At 44.5% G+C, this 18,343-nt stretch overlaps 2 protein-coding genes across 2 annotated transcripts in view; one reads left to right on the forward strand and one right to left on the reverse strand.

Annotated features, from left to right (window-relative positions):
• The window catches only part of gtf2h3 (general transcription factor IIH, polypeptide 3), a 42,903-nt gene extending 42,789 nt beyond the window's left edge, over positions 1-114 (reverse strand). Inside the window, exon 1 of the mRNA XM_069933496.1 lies at positions 30-114. Within this exon, the coding sequence (XP_069789597.1) occupies positions 30-39 (10 nt within the window). The 5' untranslated portion in view covers positions 40-114. The remainder of the gene's footprint in view (positions 1-29) is intronic.
• On the forward strand, positions 75-17,377 carry eif2b1 (eukaryotic translation initiation factor 2B, subunit 1 alpha). Its single transcript, XM_069933495.1, has 9 exons — positions 75-230; positions 4,643-4,744; positions 5,939-6,075; positions 7,401-7,517; positions 10,580-10,692; positions 13,800-13,868; positions 13,997-14,072; positions 14,623-14,748; positions 17,166-17,377. Exons 1-9 carry the CDS (start codon positions 158-160, stop codon positions 17,319-17,321), a joined length of 969 nt encoding a protein of 322 aa, XP_069789596.1. The 5' UTR covers positions 75-157; the 3' UTR covers positions 17,322-17,377.
• The last annotated feature ends 966 nt before the right edge of the window (positions 17,378-18,343 follow it).

The raw sequence follows: 18,343 nt of genomic DNA on the forward strand, positions 1-18,343 counted from the left end.
GTGCCGGGTGAGGAGAAGCCGACACTCACCGGCGGCCATGGCTGTACCGCATTTCCGCTTCCGGTCCGAGTGTAGCGGTGAAACACGTCCGGGTGGAGATTGCTCGCATCTTCATGAGCCTCTGTTCACCAGCGGCTCGATCTCGGGAGACAGCTTCATGCGGCCTCCGCTTGGTGGGCGCCCAGCAGCTCAGGGGGCAACAGGAATCGGCGGCGGGATGGACGAGGCTGGTGAGCGGCGGCGGCGGGGACGTGGGTTCCGAGCTGTGGGAGGGTCCGGCGCCTCAGGTCGGGGAGCTGCGGGGCCGCGTGGGTCGGGCAGCCTCTGGAGGGGAGTCTGGTCTGAGTCGTTGTCAGAGTGGCTGAGAGCTCCTCCCTGACACTGCCAGGTTGGACCAAGGCTGAGTGACTGCAGGGGATGGCATGACCAGGTCCCCTGTCCTCTCTGATCGGGGTGGGGTGTCGCCTTGTGGTGCATGGTGTGGATGGGTTGGTGGTGTAGTCACTGTGCCAGCGGTGGAGGCAGTGGGTATTTGGGGGACTGTTGCCATGAGGTTTGCGAGAGCATTAGCATTGAAAGAACCCAGGCAATGTTCCATGGCATGGGTGGTGGAAGGGGGGTGACATATTTAGCACCCAGCCTCTGAACAACTCTTGTCGCCGTGTTATTTGCGTGAGTTGTCAGTCAATTTGGGTTTGCGGTGTGTGATAGTTCTTCCCCACCCACCAGTCTTTTGATGCTGAGTGATATGGCAATGAAGTCGAAAGGATATGGTTAGAGTTTTTTTTTGAAGTCCATAAGGCATCGGAACAGAAATAGACTATTCAGCCCATCGAGTTTGATCCGCTATTCAATCATGAGCTGATCCATTTTCCCCTTGGGCCCCACTGCCCGGCCTTCTCTCCATAATATTTCATGCCCTGGCTAATCAAGAACCTATCAATCTCTCCCTTAAATACACCCAATGACTTGGCCTCCACAACCGTTGAGGTAACAAATTCCACAGATTCACCACCCTCTGGCTAAAGAAATGCCTTTGCATCTCTGTTCTAAGTGGATGCCCTTCAGTCCTGAGGTTGTACCCTCTTGTCCTAGACTCTCCTACCACGGGAAACAACCTTTCTACATCTACTCTGTCCGTGGCACAGTTGGCATAGTGCATGGGTCCCTAAAGGGGTCGATGGGATAATCTAAGCAGTCGATAAATGCCAGGGGTTCAAAAAGGGGGCCGATTGAACTATTGTGGTCAAAAGCAGGAGCGTGTCTATGGAAAATAAAAGAACTGTCAAACGATTTTCATATGATAATCCTTTCATTCCCAGAATCATCCTTGTGAACCTCCTCCAAACCCTCTCCAATGTCAGCAAATCCTTTCTGAAACGAGGAGCCCAAAACTGCTCACAATGCTCCAAGTGAGGTCTCACCAGTAGGAATCCAGGCAAAAGTGTTCTATCCCACTGTTGGCTTGTGCCTGTAGATGGTGGATAGGAGGTGAGATGAAGAAAAAATGGTGGCACTGCCAGAAATGCTGTGATGGCAGCACTATCGCTGGCGCAGACCCATGAAGAGCAGGGAATGGAGACACACTGCTTCCCCTCGGGGTCCATCCGCTCAGTCTGACTGCTGTTGGCTCCATACAGGCTTTAAGTGGCCTATTTAAAAATCTCACAACCATAGGGTCTGGGTCCAAGATGGCGGCTCCTATGTATAGCAGCGGCCACGAGGGGTTGCAGACTTCAGAAAAGCAGAGGACTGGCGCAGGGCACTAGAAAATGGGGAGACCAGCCCCGTTTGAGAAGGAGAAGCAGAGGATATGACCTGTGGGACAGTGACCATGGCAGTGGACCAGCGAGGTGCTCTGAGGTAAAAGAAGACACAAATGGCAGGCAGTTGGCAATTTGAGTTGAGGAACCCACACAGGCTGCGGGCTGCTGGTGACTTGTGGATAAAGGGCTCACACCAAGCTATGGACTGCTGGAGACTGGCTGAAGGTGTTGCGGAGTCCAGAGGACCCCAAAAACCAGCAGCAATAGATATGCACCACAACAGAGGGTTACTTAAACAAAAGTTGTTTTTAATTATATTTGAACAAGAAAACAGAATGGAACATTAACTTATTACTTAACCTACCTAACTACGTAATCCCCCCCTAATACAAAGTGCAGGTGTGTGTAATGTATATTTAAGATTAGAAAAGTTCTTTGGATCACAGTCCAATCTCACTGGTTGCAGGCAATTCTTGTACTGTGCACAGAGGTTAGCAGTAACAAAGTTCACCAGTCTTTGGTGCTTAACAGGCAAATGGTTACCACTCAGGAGGGTTCTTGCTGGTTTTCAGAGAGAGATTCCATTTCCAGGACATCCACAACTGTTTCCTTCTCAATCATTCTTGCTGACGAAACTTGCCCCCTTCAGGGTTCTCCAGATGATCCTCTTTCTTTCAGGTCACCTTTCAGATCGCCAGTCTTCTCCTTCGACCATGCAGCCTTCCAAAGTTTGCCAGCTTGTCCCTCTGGAACAGATTTCTGTCTCCTCTCTCTCAGTTTCACACCCTCCCTCTCTGAGAGCAAAACAGTTCTCCCCTGCCTGCAAAGATCACATGCTCTCCCAGGCAAGCAGCTGTCGATACTTTGTTACACACAATTCCTCCCAAACCACCTCTAAATACTCTGTCACAAGGGGTACCAGGTATTGGATCATGTCAGAAATTTGGATCTGATACTCGGGTTGCCGATGGTTTGGACTGAAGTCTGTGCGGCTGCTGAGGTGTGGGAGCGCTGGAGGCGAACCTACACACACTCAATAACTCTGGGGATACTCTTTTGCATCTCTTTCTCTGACTATAAGGGGGACCAGGTAATTTCTGCTTACAGTAGACTAGAGGAAATTTTGTGTAATATCACATTTACTATTTTATTACAGGACAATAAAAGAATCTTGAATTTCACACCCAGCCTCTGACCTACTCTTGTCTCCATGTTATTTGGGTGACTTGTTGAATTTGCGGTCCATGCTGATCTCCCTCAGGGTTTTGATGCTGAGTGATCTGGCAACGCAGCTGAAAAGATGTGGTTATATTTTTCTTTGTTGGGGTGTAATTGATTGTCATCTCCGTGTACTGTGACAAGAGTATAGAGAGGTGTTTGGGAGATCAATTGGGAAAGGTTTGTTAGAGCAGGTCACACACAAACACTTTAAAACACAGACTTTTTGCAGGAGTTTTAGCAAGAGGGTTATTTGCAAAAGGCAACAAATGTAACAGGCAGTAGCAGCTTTGTCTGGAAGGTCATGTGAGGAGAAAAAAAAACAGGCTCTGCTCTCAGAGAGGAGGGAGTGAGAGAGAGGAGAGAGACACAGACATTGGTTCCAGAGGGGCAAGGTTGCAAGCTTTGAAAGATGGCCTGGTCAAAGGAGAGGACTGGCTGTCCGGTGTTTCCCATGGAATAGGAGAAACAGAAAGGAACTCTGTGGTGACCTGAAACAAGAAAAACTCTCTCTCTGAAAACCAACAAGAACTCTTCTGAGTAGTAACCATTTACCTGTTAAGCACCAAAGCCTGGTGAACACGTTATCTTCTGTGCACAGTATAGGAATTGCCTGCAACCAGTGAGATTGGACTGTGAACCAAAGAATTTTGCTGAAGTTACACACACATGCGCTTAGAATTAGAAGGGGGTTAAGTGAGTCAATGGAGATAAATTAAAGTTTGACTCTATTTTCATGTTCAAAGATAATTAAAAGCAACTTTTGTTTAAGTAACCCTTTGTCGTGGTTGGGTTTTGGAGTCCTCTGGACTTGTCTTTGGCTTGGCTTCGCGGACGAAGATTTATGGAGGGGGTAAAAAGTCCACGTCAGCTGCAGGCTCGTTTGTGGCTGACAAGTCCGATGCGGGACAGGCAGACACGATTGCAGCGGTTGCAGGGGAAAATTGGTGGGTTGGGGTTGGGTGTTGGGTTTTTCCTCCTTTGCCTTTTGTCAGTGAGGTAGGCTCTGCGGTCTTCTTCAAAGGAGGTTGCTGCCCGCCAAACTGTGAGGCGCCAAGATGCACGGTTTGAGGCGATATCAGCCCACTGGCGGTGGTCAATGTGGCAGGCACCAAGAGATTTCTTTAGGCAGTCCTTGTACCTTTTCTTTGGTGCACCTCTGTCACGGTGGCCAGTGGAGAGCTCGCCATATAACACGATCTTGGGAAGGCGATGGTCCTCCATTCTGGAGACGTGACCCATCCAGCGCAGCTGGATCTTCAGCAGCGTGGACTCGATGCTGTCGACCTCTGCCATCTCGAGTACTTCGACGTTAGGGATGTAAGCGCTCCAATGGATGTTGAGGATGGAGCGGGGACTTGTAACAGTACATAAATACCCATGCTTTTTATTGTCATGTAATAAAACAGAGATGTCACATTGTACAAAATTGCCGTTGCTATAAGGCAGCTAAAGATTTGCCCAGCACCCCTTACAGTCGGAGAAAGAGAGAGAGATTAGTCCCCTCAGCGTCACTTAGTGTATGTGGATTTTCCTCCAGCGATCCCACAGCCACACAGACTCCAATTCAGGCATGGGCTAGGTCATTTCCGGAGGGAGGTGCCGAAGGCATCATTTTAAGTGTCTGCCTTAACTGAATGGTATCTATTCATCTGCAGAGCTTGTGGATTATTTCAAAAGCCAGCTGAAGAAGAATGAAGATGTTGCTTCTGCAGTTGCAGCCATTCGCACCTTGCTGGAATTTCTGAAGCGAGATAAAGGTAAATTAAACCGAATGTAGTTTATAACCACTTTCTGCGCCCATTTTTCATCTGAGACTGTTCAGTGAATCTGTCCAATCTCCCAAGTCAAAAAGATGTACAACTTATAAACTAACCTGAAAATTTATGTGAAAGGTAGGATGTTGCAAAGTATTTTAAGAGGTTTTATTTTAATGGACTGGCATTCTCCGATTAACCCTTTGTTTGTTTTTGGCTTTTTATGTAACCGTGGTATGTATAAAGCTGAAGTTCATTAAATAGAGTATTCTTTTCTTTGGCTTGGCTTCGCGGACGAAGATTTATGGAGGGGGTAAAAAGTCCACGTCAGCTGCAGGCTCGTTTGTGGCTGACCAGTCCGATGCGGGACAGGCAGACACGATTGCAGCGGTTGCAAGGGAAAATTGGTTGGTTGGGGTTGGGTGTTGGGTTTTTCCTCCTTTGCCTTTTGTCAGTGAGGTGGGCTCTGCGGTCTTCTTCAAAGGAGGCTGCTGCCCGCCAAACTGTGAGGCGCCAAGATGCACGGTTTGAGGCGTTATCAGCCCACTGGCGGTGGTCAATGTGGCAGGCACCAAGAGATTTCTTTAGGCAGTCCTTGTACCTTTTCTTTGGTGCACCTCTGTCACGGTGGCCAGTGGAGAGCTCGCCATATAATACGATCTTGGGAAGGCGATGGTCCTCCATTCTGGAGACGTGACCCATCCAGCGCAGCTGGATCTTCAGCAGCGTGGACTCGATGCTGTCGACCTCTGCCATCTCGAGTACCTCGACGTTAGGGGTGTGAGCGCTCCAATGGATGTTGAGGATGGAGCGGAGACAACGCTGGTGGAAGCGTTCTAGGAGCCGTAGGTGGTGCCGGTAGAGGACCCATGATTCGGAGCCGAACAGGAGTGTGGGTATGACAACGGCTCTGTATACGCTTATCTTTGTGAGGTTTTTCAGTTGGTTGTTTTTCCAGACTCTTTTGTGTAGTCTTCCAAAGGCGCTATTTGCCTTGGCGAGTCTGTTGTCTATCTCATTGTCGATCCTTGCATCTGATGAAATGGTGCAGCCGAGATAGGTAAACTGGTTGACCGTTTTGAGTTTTGTGTGCCCGATGGAGATATTGAAGTATAAACACTTTGTGATGTGGAAAGCTGGTTCCTTTCAAATTGCACCAAGCTTCAAACTGTCCCCTGTATGTGTTTCTGGAATTAGGTGAGACGATTCAGGGGTTGAGGGAAAATCTGAAGGGAGCCATTAAAATCCTGAGCTGTGTAGACTCATCAGTGGCAGTGTCTTCAGGTGGTGAACTCTTCCTTCGTTTTATCAGTCTCACATCGCTGGAACACCCGGTAAGTACCCTAGCATACACAACCATCTTTGAATGCAGACAATGGACCCTCCCTATGCCTCTCTTTTAAATCACTGTAAAACCCCCCTCTGACTTAATCTTTGTTCTATTTCCCACATCCGCTTGCCTGGCCCAATATCAATGACTGTTTGATAATGCTCTTGTGACACTAAACGTAACTAGGTGTTCTGCTAGTAGAAAGGTGATCCAAATGAACCTGTAGATACACACCAGCCAATCTTTTGTCATGGACCTCAGCCAACCATGTTTGGAGTAGAGACCACACCCTCGCCTCACCAAGCAGTAAGCCCACTCGGTTTTTGCTGCAATGAATGGATGGGAGACTCCGACCTCCAGTTCAGCTGAGCTCTGATTTTTTTTAAGACATACATCATGGTAACATGGCCTTTCAACCCATAAGCCTGTGCCACCCAATAAACCTATGACCCTCGTACGTTTTGAACAATGGGAGGAAACCCACGCAGACACAGGAGAACATAGAAAGAGACAGCACTGGATTCAAACCCCAGTCCCAATCGTTGGTACTGGAACAGCATAGCGCTGTTAACTGACTGGTGAGTAATGATGAAAATTAGAGCTGTCTCAATCCCAGAACAGGTCATGGAAAATCATCTTTGTAGGTTTCACAAATTCCAAAAATTTGAGATGCTGAATTTAATTCACTCCACAAATTCCAGTGGAAATAATGTGTAGATTCTAAACCCCACCCCACCCCCCCCCCCCCCCACTTCTTGATGTGTGAAAATGCTACAGCTTTATTTTATCAAAAATTGTGATATGTATCCTTTTCTAGAACATAACCCTCTATCCTGTAACGCGTGTGTCCCCTGCATTGGTGCAGCCTTCTCACTCGACTGTGTTATAATCGCAGGTGAAGACCCTTGCATTGTCCTTGGGAGGCATGGTTAGCGCAACATTTTTCTAGTCCCAGTTACACGGGTTTGAGTCTGGCGCTGTCTGTAAGGAGTTTGTATATTCTTCTTGTGTCTGCATAAGTTTCTTCTGGGTGCTTTGGTTTCATTCCACCCTCTAAAACGTAAGGGCTTGTTGGTTAATTTGGGTGTAATTGGGTGACATGGGTTTAAATGGCCTGGAATCTGCTTCTACCATGCTGTAAATACATCTTTTTTAAATCTGTTGTAAAACCTTGAAATGTGGACTGAATTACTCCCACAAAGCCTAATTTACACGGCCGTATGGACTTGACCAGTGTGTGGAACTACATGAGGTCGAATACTGTTTTGTGAGGTTTCCAATTTACTGTTTGTTAGTGTTCACAACTGAGTTTAAACTTTCTTCTTGTAGGATTATTCAAAATGCAAAAAGACCATGATTGACCGAGGGGAGCTTTACTTGGGAAGAATTTCTGTCTCAAGGAGTAAGATTGCAAACCTGTGTCACACGTTTATAAATGATGGCGCTGTGAGTACCAGCTCAGTTGTAGAGCACCTACCAGACTGTATTCTCCACCTTGCTTGGCATTCTGCAGATGATGAAGATAGAGTCATACAGTCCCTCAGCAAACTTGCCCATGTCGACCAAATGTCCCACCTGCATCTGGCCCACATTCTTCCAAATCTATCCTATCCATATAACTATCCACATTTTTAAAAAACTTTGCAATAGTACCTGCCTCAACTAACCTCATCTGGCAGTGCATTTCATACACCCGCCATCCTCTGTGTATATTAAAAAAAGTTACCCCTCAGGTTCCTATTAAATCTCTCCCCCCCCCCCCCACTCAATTTAATGCCCTACTCTGGGCATTCACTCGATCTATTCCTCTCATGAGCAATGTGACAAGAATCATTGTTTTCAAATAAATAGAAAATAAAATTAATTTAAGCTTGAGGTGGACCTGGTCTTTTACTCATGTGGGAAACTTTTGGATTACTTGAGATGCCCAAGAGTAGGCTATGTATCCCACAGTGGTCAGGGGAGGCTCGTATGAAGGCTTTTATCTTTGGATACCAGACCTTTCCTGCAAAAGTCAGGCAGAAAGACTGGAATACACAAAAGTGCTGGAGCAACTCAGCAGGTCATGCAGCATCCATGATGTTAAAGTGGATATGAGATTACTTGACAAACTAAAACAAGTAGTTTCCAATTTCACCATATTTTATCATTGCTTTGCAAAGTGTGGGAACTTCACTACAGCAAGAGGAAATGCCACAAGCAGCCAATCTCACCATAACAGTCTCTGTCTCATGGCTCACAGGTAGTAAGTATATTTATACAGACAAATTTCTATTTTTCCAGAACATTAGAACAGACTTTTCCATACAGTTATGTTTCTTAAGATATTTCTTAGGATTCGTTAAACTGGGGAATGTCCCTTGCCCAATGGTGAATTGTCTTTAACTGTCTTTGCCAAGTAAAGAATTGTTCTTCACAATCAGCTTTCACCTTGCTGAATCCTCGACATCTGGAATGGAATGTTATTTGCTTTTCTACTTTTTCCACTACTTTAAGACTCACGTTCTCATGGGAAGTTCTTTGTTACCTGCTGAGTTTCTCCAACACATTTATGTATTGCACTTGACCTCACCATCTGCAAATGTTCTTGTTTTACTGTAATTAGCTGGGGTTCTGTTCACGTCCCCGAGCAAAAGCAATTTTCCAATCTCTCAATTCTCAAAATTAAAATCTTCACAAAATGAAAGCTTGTTAGATTTTCCACAGCCTTCTGTTTAGTATCCTTGGGTGTCCACCTTAAATCAAGAAGATCCAAGAAACTGGGATGGAAGAATTCAGTGGGTTGAGCAGAGTCTGAGGGGAAGGCGTTGTCAATGTTTTTGGTGGAGACCCTGCAACAGGAGTGAGGGTAGGTAGGCAGCATAAAGAAAAGAGTTGAGGGGTGAGACCAGGGCCAGTGATAGGTGGACTGAAGTGTGATGATGTACAGATGGAGGTAGGGAGTGGAGGGGTGGAGTTGAGAGAAAGTGAGTGGTCGGTGGAAGCAGATAAAGGAAAAGAGCAGAAGGAGCTAGGTGGGGGGGGGGGGGAGGCACGGGTACCGAATGCTGCTGGAGGTGATGAGGGGCAATACAGAGATTTCCAGTGCTGGACTCTACTCTTATATGGAGGGTGATAATGAGAACAATTGAAGGAGAGGTGGAGGATGGGAAGGAGAGGGCATCCGGTGGATGACGTGATGCATTTTGGAATGTCAAACCTGAAGGCTGAGTACAGGGTTATGGGCCGGATACTTAACAAATGTGGAGGAACAAAGAGACTTTGGGGTCCAAATCCATTAATCTCTCAAGGTTGCCGTGCAGGTTGATCGGATAGTTAGGAAGACCTGTGGGATGTTGGGCTCCATCAGTCCAAGAGTCAAGTGGTCAAATTACAACTCGACAAATCTCTGGGGAGACCACACTTGGAATATTGTGTTCAGTTCTAGAAAGGATGTGGAAGGTATGGAGAGGGTGCAGAGGAGATTTACCAGGATGTTGCCTGGTTTGGAAAGTAAGTCATGAGGCAAGGTTAGCAGAGCTAGGACTTTTCTCTTTGGACTGAAAAAGGATGAGAGGTGACTTAATAAAGATTCTGAGGGGCAAAGACAAGGTGGATAGTCAGCGCCTTTTCCCCAGGGTGGAAGTAGCAAACTCCAGAGGACATCTGTACAAAGTGAAGGGAGGAAAATTCATGGGAGACATTAGGGAATTAAAAAAAAAAATACACATGGAAGCCTTGCCAGGATTATGATGGAGCTGAAAGATTAGGCGCATTTAAGAGACTCTTGGACAAGCACATGGATGAAAGAAAAATAGAGGGTTATGAGGTAGGAAGGGTTTAGTATTTTTTTTGGTGGGACTATATAGGTTGGCACAACATTGAAGGCTGAAGGGCTTGTTCTGTGCTGTAATGTTCTAATATCTAAGTGTGTGGATAACAGGTGGATGGAAATTAGTGATGTTAGGGCAGAGATGTGGGAAAGAGGCTACGAATGGGAGGACTGGAGATGGATCTGGGGAGAGGACAGGAGATCAGGGTTTCCTTGGAGAATTCAGTTTTTATGCCAGTTCACTGCCCAGATCAGATATGAGGTGCAACCATTTTGTGTCTTGGGGAGGAGGGGGGCCAGGGCAAATGTGCAGGAAATGGAGGAGATGCAGGTGAGGGGGCTTTATTGGCATGTGAAACCCAATTGGTTCCTTTCTTTGAGATTTTTAAACTCCCATGCACAGATGATGTTTGTGAATTGGGGGGATGGGTGCGGGCAGGAAGGGGATATAATTGGAATGCTCCAAATATTTGAAGCCCAACTCCCTGTCCTGTCATTTACTGTTACCATTGGTGCTCCTAATGCTATTTCAGAATTCTTTTGATTCCCTTCCCTTGAAGAAATCTTGGTTCTTCATTTGGTACTTTGTTACAATGTACATTAAAATTGGGAATAAATATCCTCTAATCTGAAATTCAGCATACGGTCTTCTTCAGGAGTGTCTGCCTGTTGTAATCCACCTTCACTTCCCTCTTAGAAAATATTGACTCATTCTTCTTCACGGGTCGTCCTGCGAGTGTTGGAGAAAGCAGCCGAAGCCAAGAAACGCTTCAGTGTTTATATTACAGAATCACAACCCGATTCTTCAGGGTAAGTTCAGAATTGTGCATTGTCTGAGTGTCTGCAAATTGTTAGTCACGTGGACGAACTCCAGGCCAGTCCACCCCTCTCTGACGGACCAATCTCTCTACATCATACAGTACTTTGCATAAGGTTTCCAATCACCCTGTACAGGTATACCTTGCTTTTCAAATACTCGAATTACAGAAATTCGCTTTGATAAAGAAAGCAGTGTTTGCTTTTATGAAAGGATTTGAATGGGTTTTCACTTCTACAAAAATAGCCTCCAATAGTAGTGAGTGGGTCTTCACTTTACGCCATTTTGGCTTACGAAAGGTTTCCTAGGAACGCTCTAGTGAAGGGGGCTTACCCTTATTATTGTAATCAGTGTCATTAGGGGCAATGCTATCATGTGGATTCCCCAGACAGAGCCTCATTTTTGTGTTTCACTGATTGATGATCCAAGTGTTACTGAGCCCATTCTGGGTCCATGCACTTACACAATCTGTATGGATCCCAGGTGTCACACTGCAGCTCGTTAACCCTGTAGTACTCCAGACATTAAGAAATCCCTGCATCAAGGCCAAGCATCCAATATACTTGTGACTTTTGACTCCATTCCATATTACAGTAAAACTCCTGTTATCCTGAATTCAAGCAACCGGCAAAAAAATTGCAGAAAATAAATAAATAAAAAATATGATAGTTTAAAATTGGCATACCTTCTCTAATCCACGCAACACAAAACCTCAAGAAACATATCCGGCATCTACTAATCCCCATAGGTGCTGGATATCGAGGGTGTTTACTGTATGTTCATCAAGTTTGGTACGAGATGTCACATTTTGCCATCAGTAGTCAAAATTGTGCAGCACTGTAATGACCCATTCAGCCCAACATCTGCACTGCCCGTGAGCATGCCTACTTCTTCATCCTGTTTCCCTGTGCTTGATTAATAGCCTTTTATGCCCAACTGATTTGAGTACTCAGCCAGTGACTCTGCTTCCACCCCTCTCTCCAGCAGTGCATTCCAGGTACTTGCCACTCTCTGGGAGAAGAATATCACCCTCTGATCCCCTCTCAATTTCTTCCCCCTTACCTTAAATCTATCCTCTAGTTTTATCTATTTATTGTGCAGGAGGGGAAGTTTCCTCAGTCTGCCCTATCTACACATACCCCTCATATCCTTGCCAGAAAATCTGTGAAGATAGCAGACCAATGTAAAAAAAACAAAGCTGTGACAGTAAATTTTAACTTTCCACATATTGACTGTGACTCCCATACTGTAAAAGGGCTGGATGGCTTGGAGTTTGTCAAATATATTCAGGAAAGTTTTCTAAATCAATATATAGAGGTACCAATTAGAGAAGAAGCAATACTTGATCTCCTATTAGGGAATGAAATAGGTCAGGTGATAGAAGTGTGTGTAGGTGAACATTTTGGATCCAGAGACATTTTGGATCCAGTGACCATGATGTCATAGTTTCAAGTTAATTATGGACAAGGATAGGTCTGGTCCTCGAGTTGATATTCTAAATTGGAGAAAGGCCAATTTTGTGGAAATGAGAAAGGATCTGGGAAGAATGGATTAGGATAAGTTGTTTTCTGGCAAGGAAGTGGAAGGCCTTCAAAGGTGAAATATTGAGGGTGCAGAGTTTGTAAGTTCCTGTCAGGATTAAAGGCAAAGTTAACAGGCATCAGGAACCTTGGTTTTCATAGGATATTGGTGATATGATTAAGAGGAAGCGAGAGGTGTATAACCAGTATAGGCAACAAGGAGCAAATGAGATACAGGAAGAGTATAGAAAATGTAAGAAAATATTTAAGGAGGAAATCAGGAAGGCAAAAAGAAGACATGAAGTTGCTTTGGCAGAGTTTCTACAAGTATGTTAAGAGTAAAAGGATTGTAAGGGTCAAAATTGGTCCCCTAGAAGATCAGAGTGGCAATCAATGTGTGGAGTCCAACAAGATGGGGGAGGACCTTAAACAGTTTTTTGACATCAATATTTACTCAGGAAACTGGCCAAGTGCATATGGAAGGAAGGGAAACAGGCAGTAGTGGCATGGAACATATAGAGATTAAAAAGGAGGTGCTTGCTGCCTTACAGCAAATAAAGGTAGATAAATTCCCTAGGCCTGACATGATATTCCTTTGGACCTTGAGGGAGACTTGTGTAGAAATTAGAGACCCTGGCAGAAATATTTAAAATGTCCTTCGCCACAGGTGAAAAGCTGGAGGATTGGAGGGTAGCTCATGTTGTTCTGCTGTTTGAAAAAAGCTCCAAAAGTAAACTAGGAAATTCAGGCCTGAAATTATGAGGGGTATAGAAAAGAGTCAATGCGAGTAGGCTCTTTCCACTTAGATTAGGAGAGATAAATACGAGAGGATAAGGGAAAATGTTTGGGGGGAACTACTCAGTAGTAGGAGTGGAATGAGCTGCCATCTGACATGGTAAATGCAGGCTCAATCTTAAGTTTTAAGAATAAATTGGATAGATACATGGATGGGAGAGGTTTGGAGGGTTATGGATTGGGTGAAGGTCAATGGGACTAGTGGAATAATGTTTTGGCATGGACTATAGGGCCTAATAGCCCGTTTTCTGTGCTGTAGCGTCCTCTGGTTCTATATTTTTAAAACTTAGACAATATGATAGAGCTGGTAATAGGCCATTTCAGCCCACGAGTCTGTGCTGTCCAATTTACACTAATTTAACCTACAACCTTCTGTACGTTTCGAACGGTGGGAGGAAACCGGAGGACCCGGGGAAAATCCACGCAGTCACAGGGAGAAAGTACAAATTCCTTCGCGCAGGATTTGAACCTTTTTAAACATTTCCCTGAACTTTTTATAATCTAGATGAGCTTTGCCCATCATTAGCTTACTATATCTGATATGCTTCCTTTTTTTCTTTATCCAAACCTCGATCCCCTCTACTTTTTACTCTCCCGTCCCCCACCACCACCCTCAACTTTACTCCCACAGGAACATATTGGCCCTGAATTCTTGCAATTTCTTCTTTGAATGATAGTGTTAAAATCGCACCTATCTGCTGACCAAGAAATTTACCTTCATGAAAATTTCAAAAAGTGTGGTTTCATTTACAGGGTGAATTCAGGAGCTTTTTTCTGTCTTCCAGACTTAAAAGTGCAGAAAGTCTGAAGAGGCTGAACATTCCAGTGACTGTGATCCTTGATGCTTCCGTTGGGTGAGTTGGGAAACACTGCTGTTTGCACACAGTTGAAAGAGTCCCATTTGTACAAGGTTAAAGCAGATGGGTGATTAGTGTAGATGCCGTCTATTTTCTGGGCCCTTATATAAATTCTTCCTTTGTAGGTACGTCATGGAGAAAGTTGATCTCCTGCTGGTTGGAGCTGAAGGGGTTGTGGAAAGCGGAGGAATCATCAACAAGGTAACATCCAACTGTTTACACTAGTGACAGAACTCATTCCCTAATCATGTGACCAAGAATGAATCAGGGCCTGATATCCCTGTCCACTCCCATGACATTTCCATCACTAAGGTAGTCCCTCACGATTGAGGATAACTTGCCTGGCATACAAACTAATTCATCCATCAATTTCAATTTTAAAGTTTACAAATGGAGCCCAGTTTTTCTTTGGGAGGCTGTGGGAGAGATTTTGATTTTCATCTTTCGATCATAAAAAGCACCAAATGGCTTGGTGTAATCTGAAGCTTTTGCCGCCTTAAGTTTTTCCTGACTGATGGCAAAAGTATCAAGGGTTCTGGCTTAAAAGGGTTGGTCACAGTAATTTGGAAGTAGTGTTTTCTCCATTTTCACCAAAGCAACAAAATTAATTTAATAACATTGAAATGAGTACTTACGAAAACCAATGTTGTTGATACCAGATTTCCATTTGCAGTGGTCTGTGGAATGTAGTCCTAGTGAGACTTGAAGTTCAGCTCAATGAGGGGCAACTTGCTTGCTTTTCTTGCTGCAGATTGGAACGTACCAAATGGCAGTGTGTGCAAAATCACACAACAAACCCTTCTATGTGGTGGCAGAGAGTTTCAAATTTGTCCGGCTTTATCCCCTCAATCAGCAAGATGTTCCTGATCGCTTCAAGGTGAGAAATGTGCAAAATATTGATTCTTGGATGCCTTGGATCAATCAGTATGTTGTAATACTATGAATATGGTTATCTCCATTGATAAATGTAACTTACACTGATGCCAGTCTCTGCTTCAAACATTTCAGAAGAAATTCTAAAACTCCTTAGTGTAATTTCTGCCAACAGAGTGTTGTATTTATCATGTTCATTGGGGGCAAGAAGTGCCAGGCAGATATCACAGCACCGTCCTCTCTCCTTCAAACTTTTAGACCATAAAAGCTGCGGGGGGGGGGGGGGGGGCGGGGGGAAGTGCGAGGCAATGGAATTAACTTGGAATTGGTGGAATGGGATGAGTTTTCTGAGAGAAACAAACTACAGATGATGCTAGAACCTCGAGCAAATAGTGAAAGGCTGGAGGAACTCTAGGTCAGGCAGCCTCCATGGAGAGAAACTGGGAGTGAATTTTTTGAACCAGGTCCTATTTCTTAGATGAAAGTAGGAAGGATAGATAGCATGCATTTTAAAAAAGGGGTTGGGGAGGAACAAAGAGATAGGAGGATCCTGGTCAAATGAAGATAGAACCAATGAATGTAATAGCACAGAAACGGAGCATTTGGTCCATCTGATGTGTGCCAAACTTATTCTGTCTGGTCCCACCTTCCTGCACCTGGACCATCTCTCTCCCATCAGTGTACTAATGAACATTTGTCTTAAATGTCAAAATTCACCACTTCAGCTGGCAGGTCGTTCCATACTACCACCACCCACCACACTGTGTGAAGTTCCCTTTAAAAATTTCCCTTAACCCATGTTCTTGTCTCACTGATCCTCAGTGGAAGAAGCCTGCTTGCATTTACTCTATCGAAATGCCTCATAATTTTGTATACCTCTATCAAATCTCCCCTCATTCTTCCACAATCCAGGGAATAAAGTCTGAACCTGTTTAACCTTTCCTTGTAACTCAGTTCCTCAAGTCCCGTCAATATCCTTGTAAATGATCTCTGCACACTTTTAATCTTATTGCACATATTACTCCAAATTTGGCCTCACCAATGTCTTGTACAACTTCACCATAACAACCCATTCCTATATTCAAGATTTATGAAGGCCAACATGCCAAAAGCTCTCTTTATAGCCCTATTTGACTGTGAAGCCACTTTCAGGGAACTGTGTACCTGGATTCATCTACGACCACTCTCTGACTTCTTATGGAAAGCCAATGTCTAATCCAATTTATACCTCATCCTGAATACCGACTGAATCTTCTTGACCAACCTCTCATACTGAACCTTCTCAAAAGCCTTACTGAAGTCTATGTAGATAAGATATTAACCTCAAAAAACTCTATGGGATTGGTTAAAAATGATCTTCTGCACACAAAGCCACATTGACTGTCCCTAATCAGTCCCTGTCTATCCAAATACTTGTATGTCCAACCTCTTGGAATACCTTCCAATAATTTACCTACTACTGACACCAGACTCACCAGCCTATAATTTCCTTGGAGTCTTTACATTAGCTACTCTCCAATCCTCTGGCACCTCACCCATGGCTAGACATTTTAATAGATCTGCCAGGGCCTAGTAATTTCTACACAAGCCTCTCTCTCGAGGTGTGATGGAATATCTTGTCAACCCCTGAGGATTTATCTACCCTTATTTGCCTCAAGACAGCAAGTTCGTCCTTTTTAATCTGTATCGGATCCATGACCTCACTGCTTGTTTGCCTCATTCTCTAGATTCTGTGCCAGTTTCCTGAGTAAATACAGATGCAAACAAAATTTAAGATCTCCCTGATCACTATTAGTGTCATCCATAGCCGACAACTTTGATCTTCAAGGGGACCAATTTTGTCCCTTGCTATCCCTAATATACCTGTAGAAGTCCTAAGGATTTTCATTTACGTTGTCTCCCAAAACTACCTAGTCTTTTATTCCTCCCAATTTCCTTCTTGAGCTTTGTCTTGCATTTTTTATACTCAAGTGCCCCATTTGCTCCTTGTTGTCTATTCCTACTACACATCTTAACCAGATCCTCAATGTCCCTTGAAAACCAAGGTTCCCTATGCCTGTTTGCTGTGTTTTTAATCCTGACAGGAACATACAAACTGTGCTCTCAAATAAAATTCACCTATGAAGGGCTCCCCCTAACTGAGCACACCCTTGCCAGAAATCAACCTGCCCCAATCCAGGATGGGGAAGTGGAGAGAGATGACAGGGAAGGTTGGAGAAATGATAAGAGAGACCAGGTAAGGCGGTGGCACCTGAACCAGATCAAGTGGGGGAAGTCAGAAATTGGAAAATTCAATGTTGAAGGCAGTGCGTTTCAGGCCATTCAGTGGAATTTGTTTGATTGTTCTGCAAAGATCCAGAACAGATAATGTACCTATACGTTGTGGTTCTATAATGTTAATTGGTGGTTTCTAATTTACAGTACTCAGCAGAGATACTAAAATCATCAAAAAATCTTGCAGAGGAGCATCCGACAGTGGACTACACCCCACCATCATTCATCACCCTTTTGTTCACTGATCTTGGTGTTCTCACCCCATCTGCTGTTAGTGATGAATTAATTAAACTATATTTGTAATAATGCGTCTGCTTCTGTTGAAAACTACGCAGCAATAAAACTGGTAGCACGAAAAACATGAATCCCTGCAATCTGTGGAATCTGAAGCAAAGATGAAGGCTTCTGTCCTGCAATGTTGCCTGTTCTTTTACTCCCACTGCTGAGTTCCTCCTCAAGTTGGTGTTTGATTGGAGCATGAAATGGGCATTTAAAATGAGTTGTAAAAATTGAATATTTACTAAAGAGTGGGGAATAATATCAGAAATATGGACAGTTCCAAGACTACAGGTTCTATTTGAAAAGACTGTGACTATAATCCCTTTGGTATTTGATATTTGTAGGTCATCTGACCTGTCCAATGGGAAGCAGGTCGGACATGATCAGGGCCACTTAACCCCTTAGTGTTAATCAAGGTTAGATCCACCCACAGGTGAGGGAGGCTGCCTTCTAATTAGTTCTCCACAGCACACTCTTCCCCCCACCCCCTCCTCCCACCAAGCCGGCTGCAGCTAGACCTCTTTTTGTCCCCAAGATCATCCTGAGCTCCACTCCAGGTTGCAAACTGTGGGCAATGCTGGGAAACCAAATGCAAGATGCGTGTCAGTAAAAAGGTGGGTGGCTTTTGTGAAGAAGCATACATAAGAGACACTATTGTGTCTCACTCATAGTTCATAATTAATTTGTACTTTGTTATTCGGGGGTGCTGTGACTGCTAGTGAGAGAGGGGGCTAGTTTGTTTTACCCTCATCACACTCGGGAGCTGCAATTCTCAGTGATTAGCAGCGGCCGACGTGCATGATTGGCGTGTGTAAGAGTGTTCTCTGTTGTGAATTCCCCATGTGTAAATAAAGTCTACAGTTTACTACTAATACCTGCCCAGGAATTGTTGCTTCTTGAACCCTTCGAACTTAATCTGCATTGCAATTTTGTGATGGTGAGAACAAGGACAGGTGTGGGGAGAGAAAGGTAGATAAGGGACAATGTAATTAGTGCAACACCTTTACAATGACCCGGAACAGTGTTCAAATCCCACACTATCTGTA

Source organism: Narcine bancroftii, chromosome 4 (genome assembly GCF_036971445.1).
Source record: "Narcine bancroftii isolate sNarBan1 chromosome 4, sNarBan1.hap1, whole genome shotgun sequence".
Taxonomy (NCBI): domain Eukaryota; kingdom Metazoa; phylum Chordata; class Chondrichthyes; order Torpediniformes; family Narcinidae; genus Narcine; species Narcine bancroftii.

Excerpts from the sequence above, each read along its gene's own strand:
- eif2b1 (XM_069933495.1), top strand. The coding sequence starts at position 158 with ATGCGGCCTCCGCTTGGTGGGCGCCCAGCAGCTCAGGGGGCAACAGGA. Across the intron at positions 6,076-7,400 it reads TCACATCGCTGGAACACCCG|GATTATTCAAAATGCAAAAA; the intron begins GTAAGTACCCTA and ends TTCTTCTTGTAG. Across the intron at positions 7,518-10,579 it reads CGTTTATAAATGATGGCGCT|AAAATATTGACTCATTCTTC; the intron begins GTGAGTACCAGC and ends CTTCCCTCTTAG.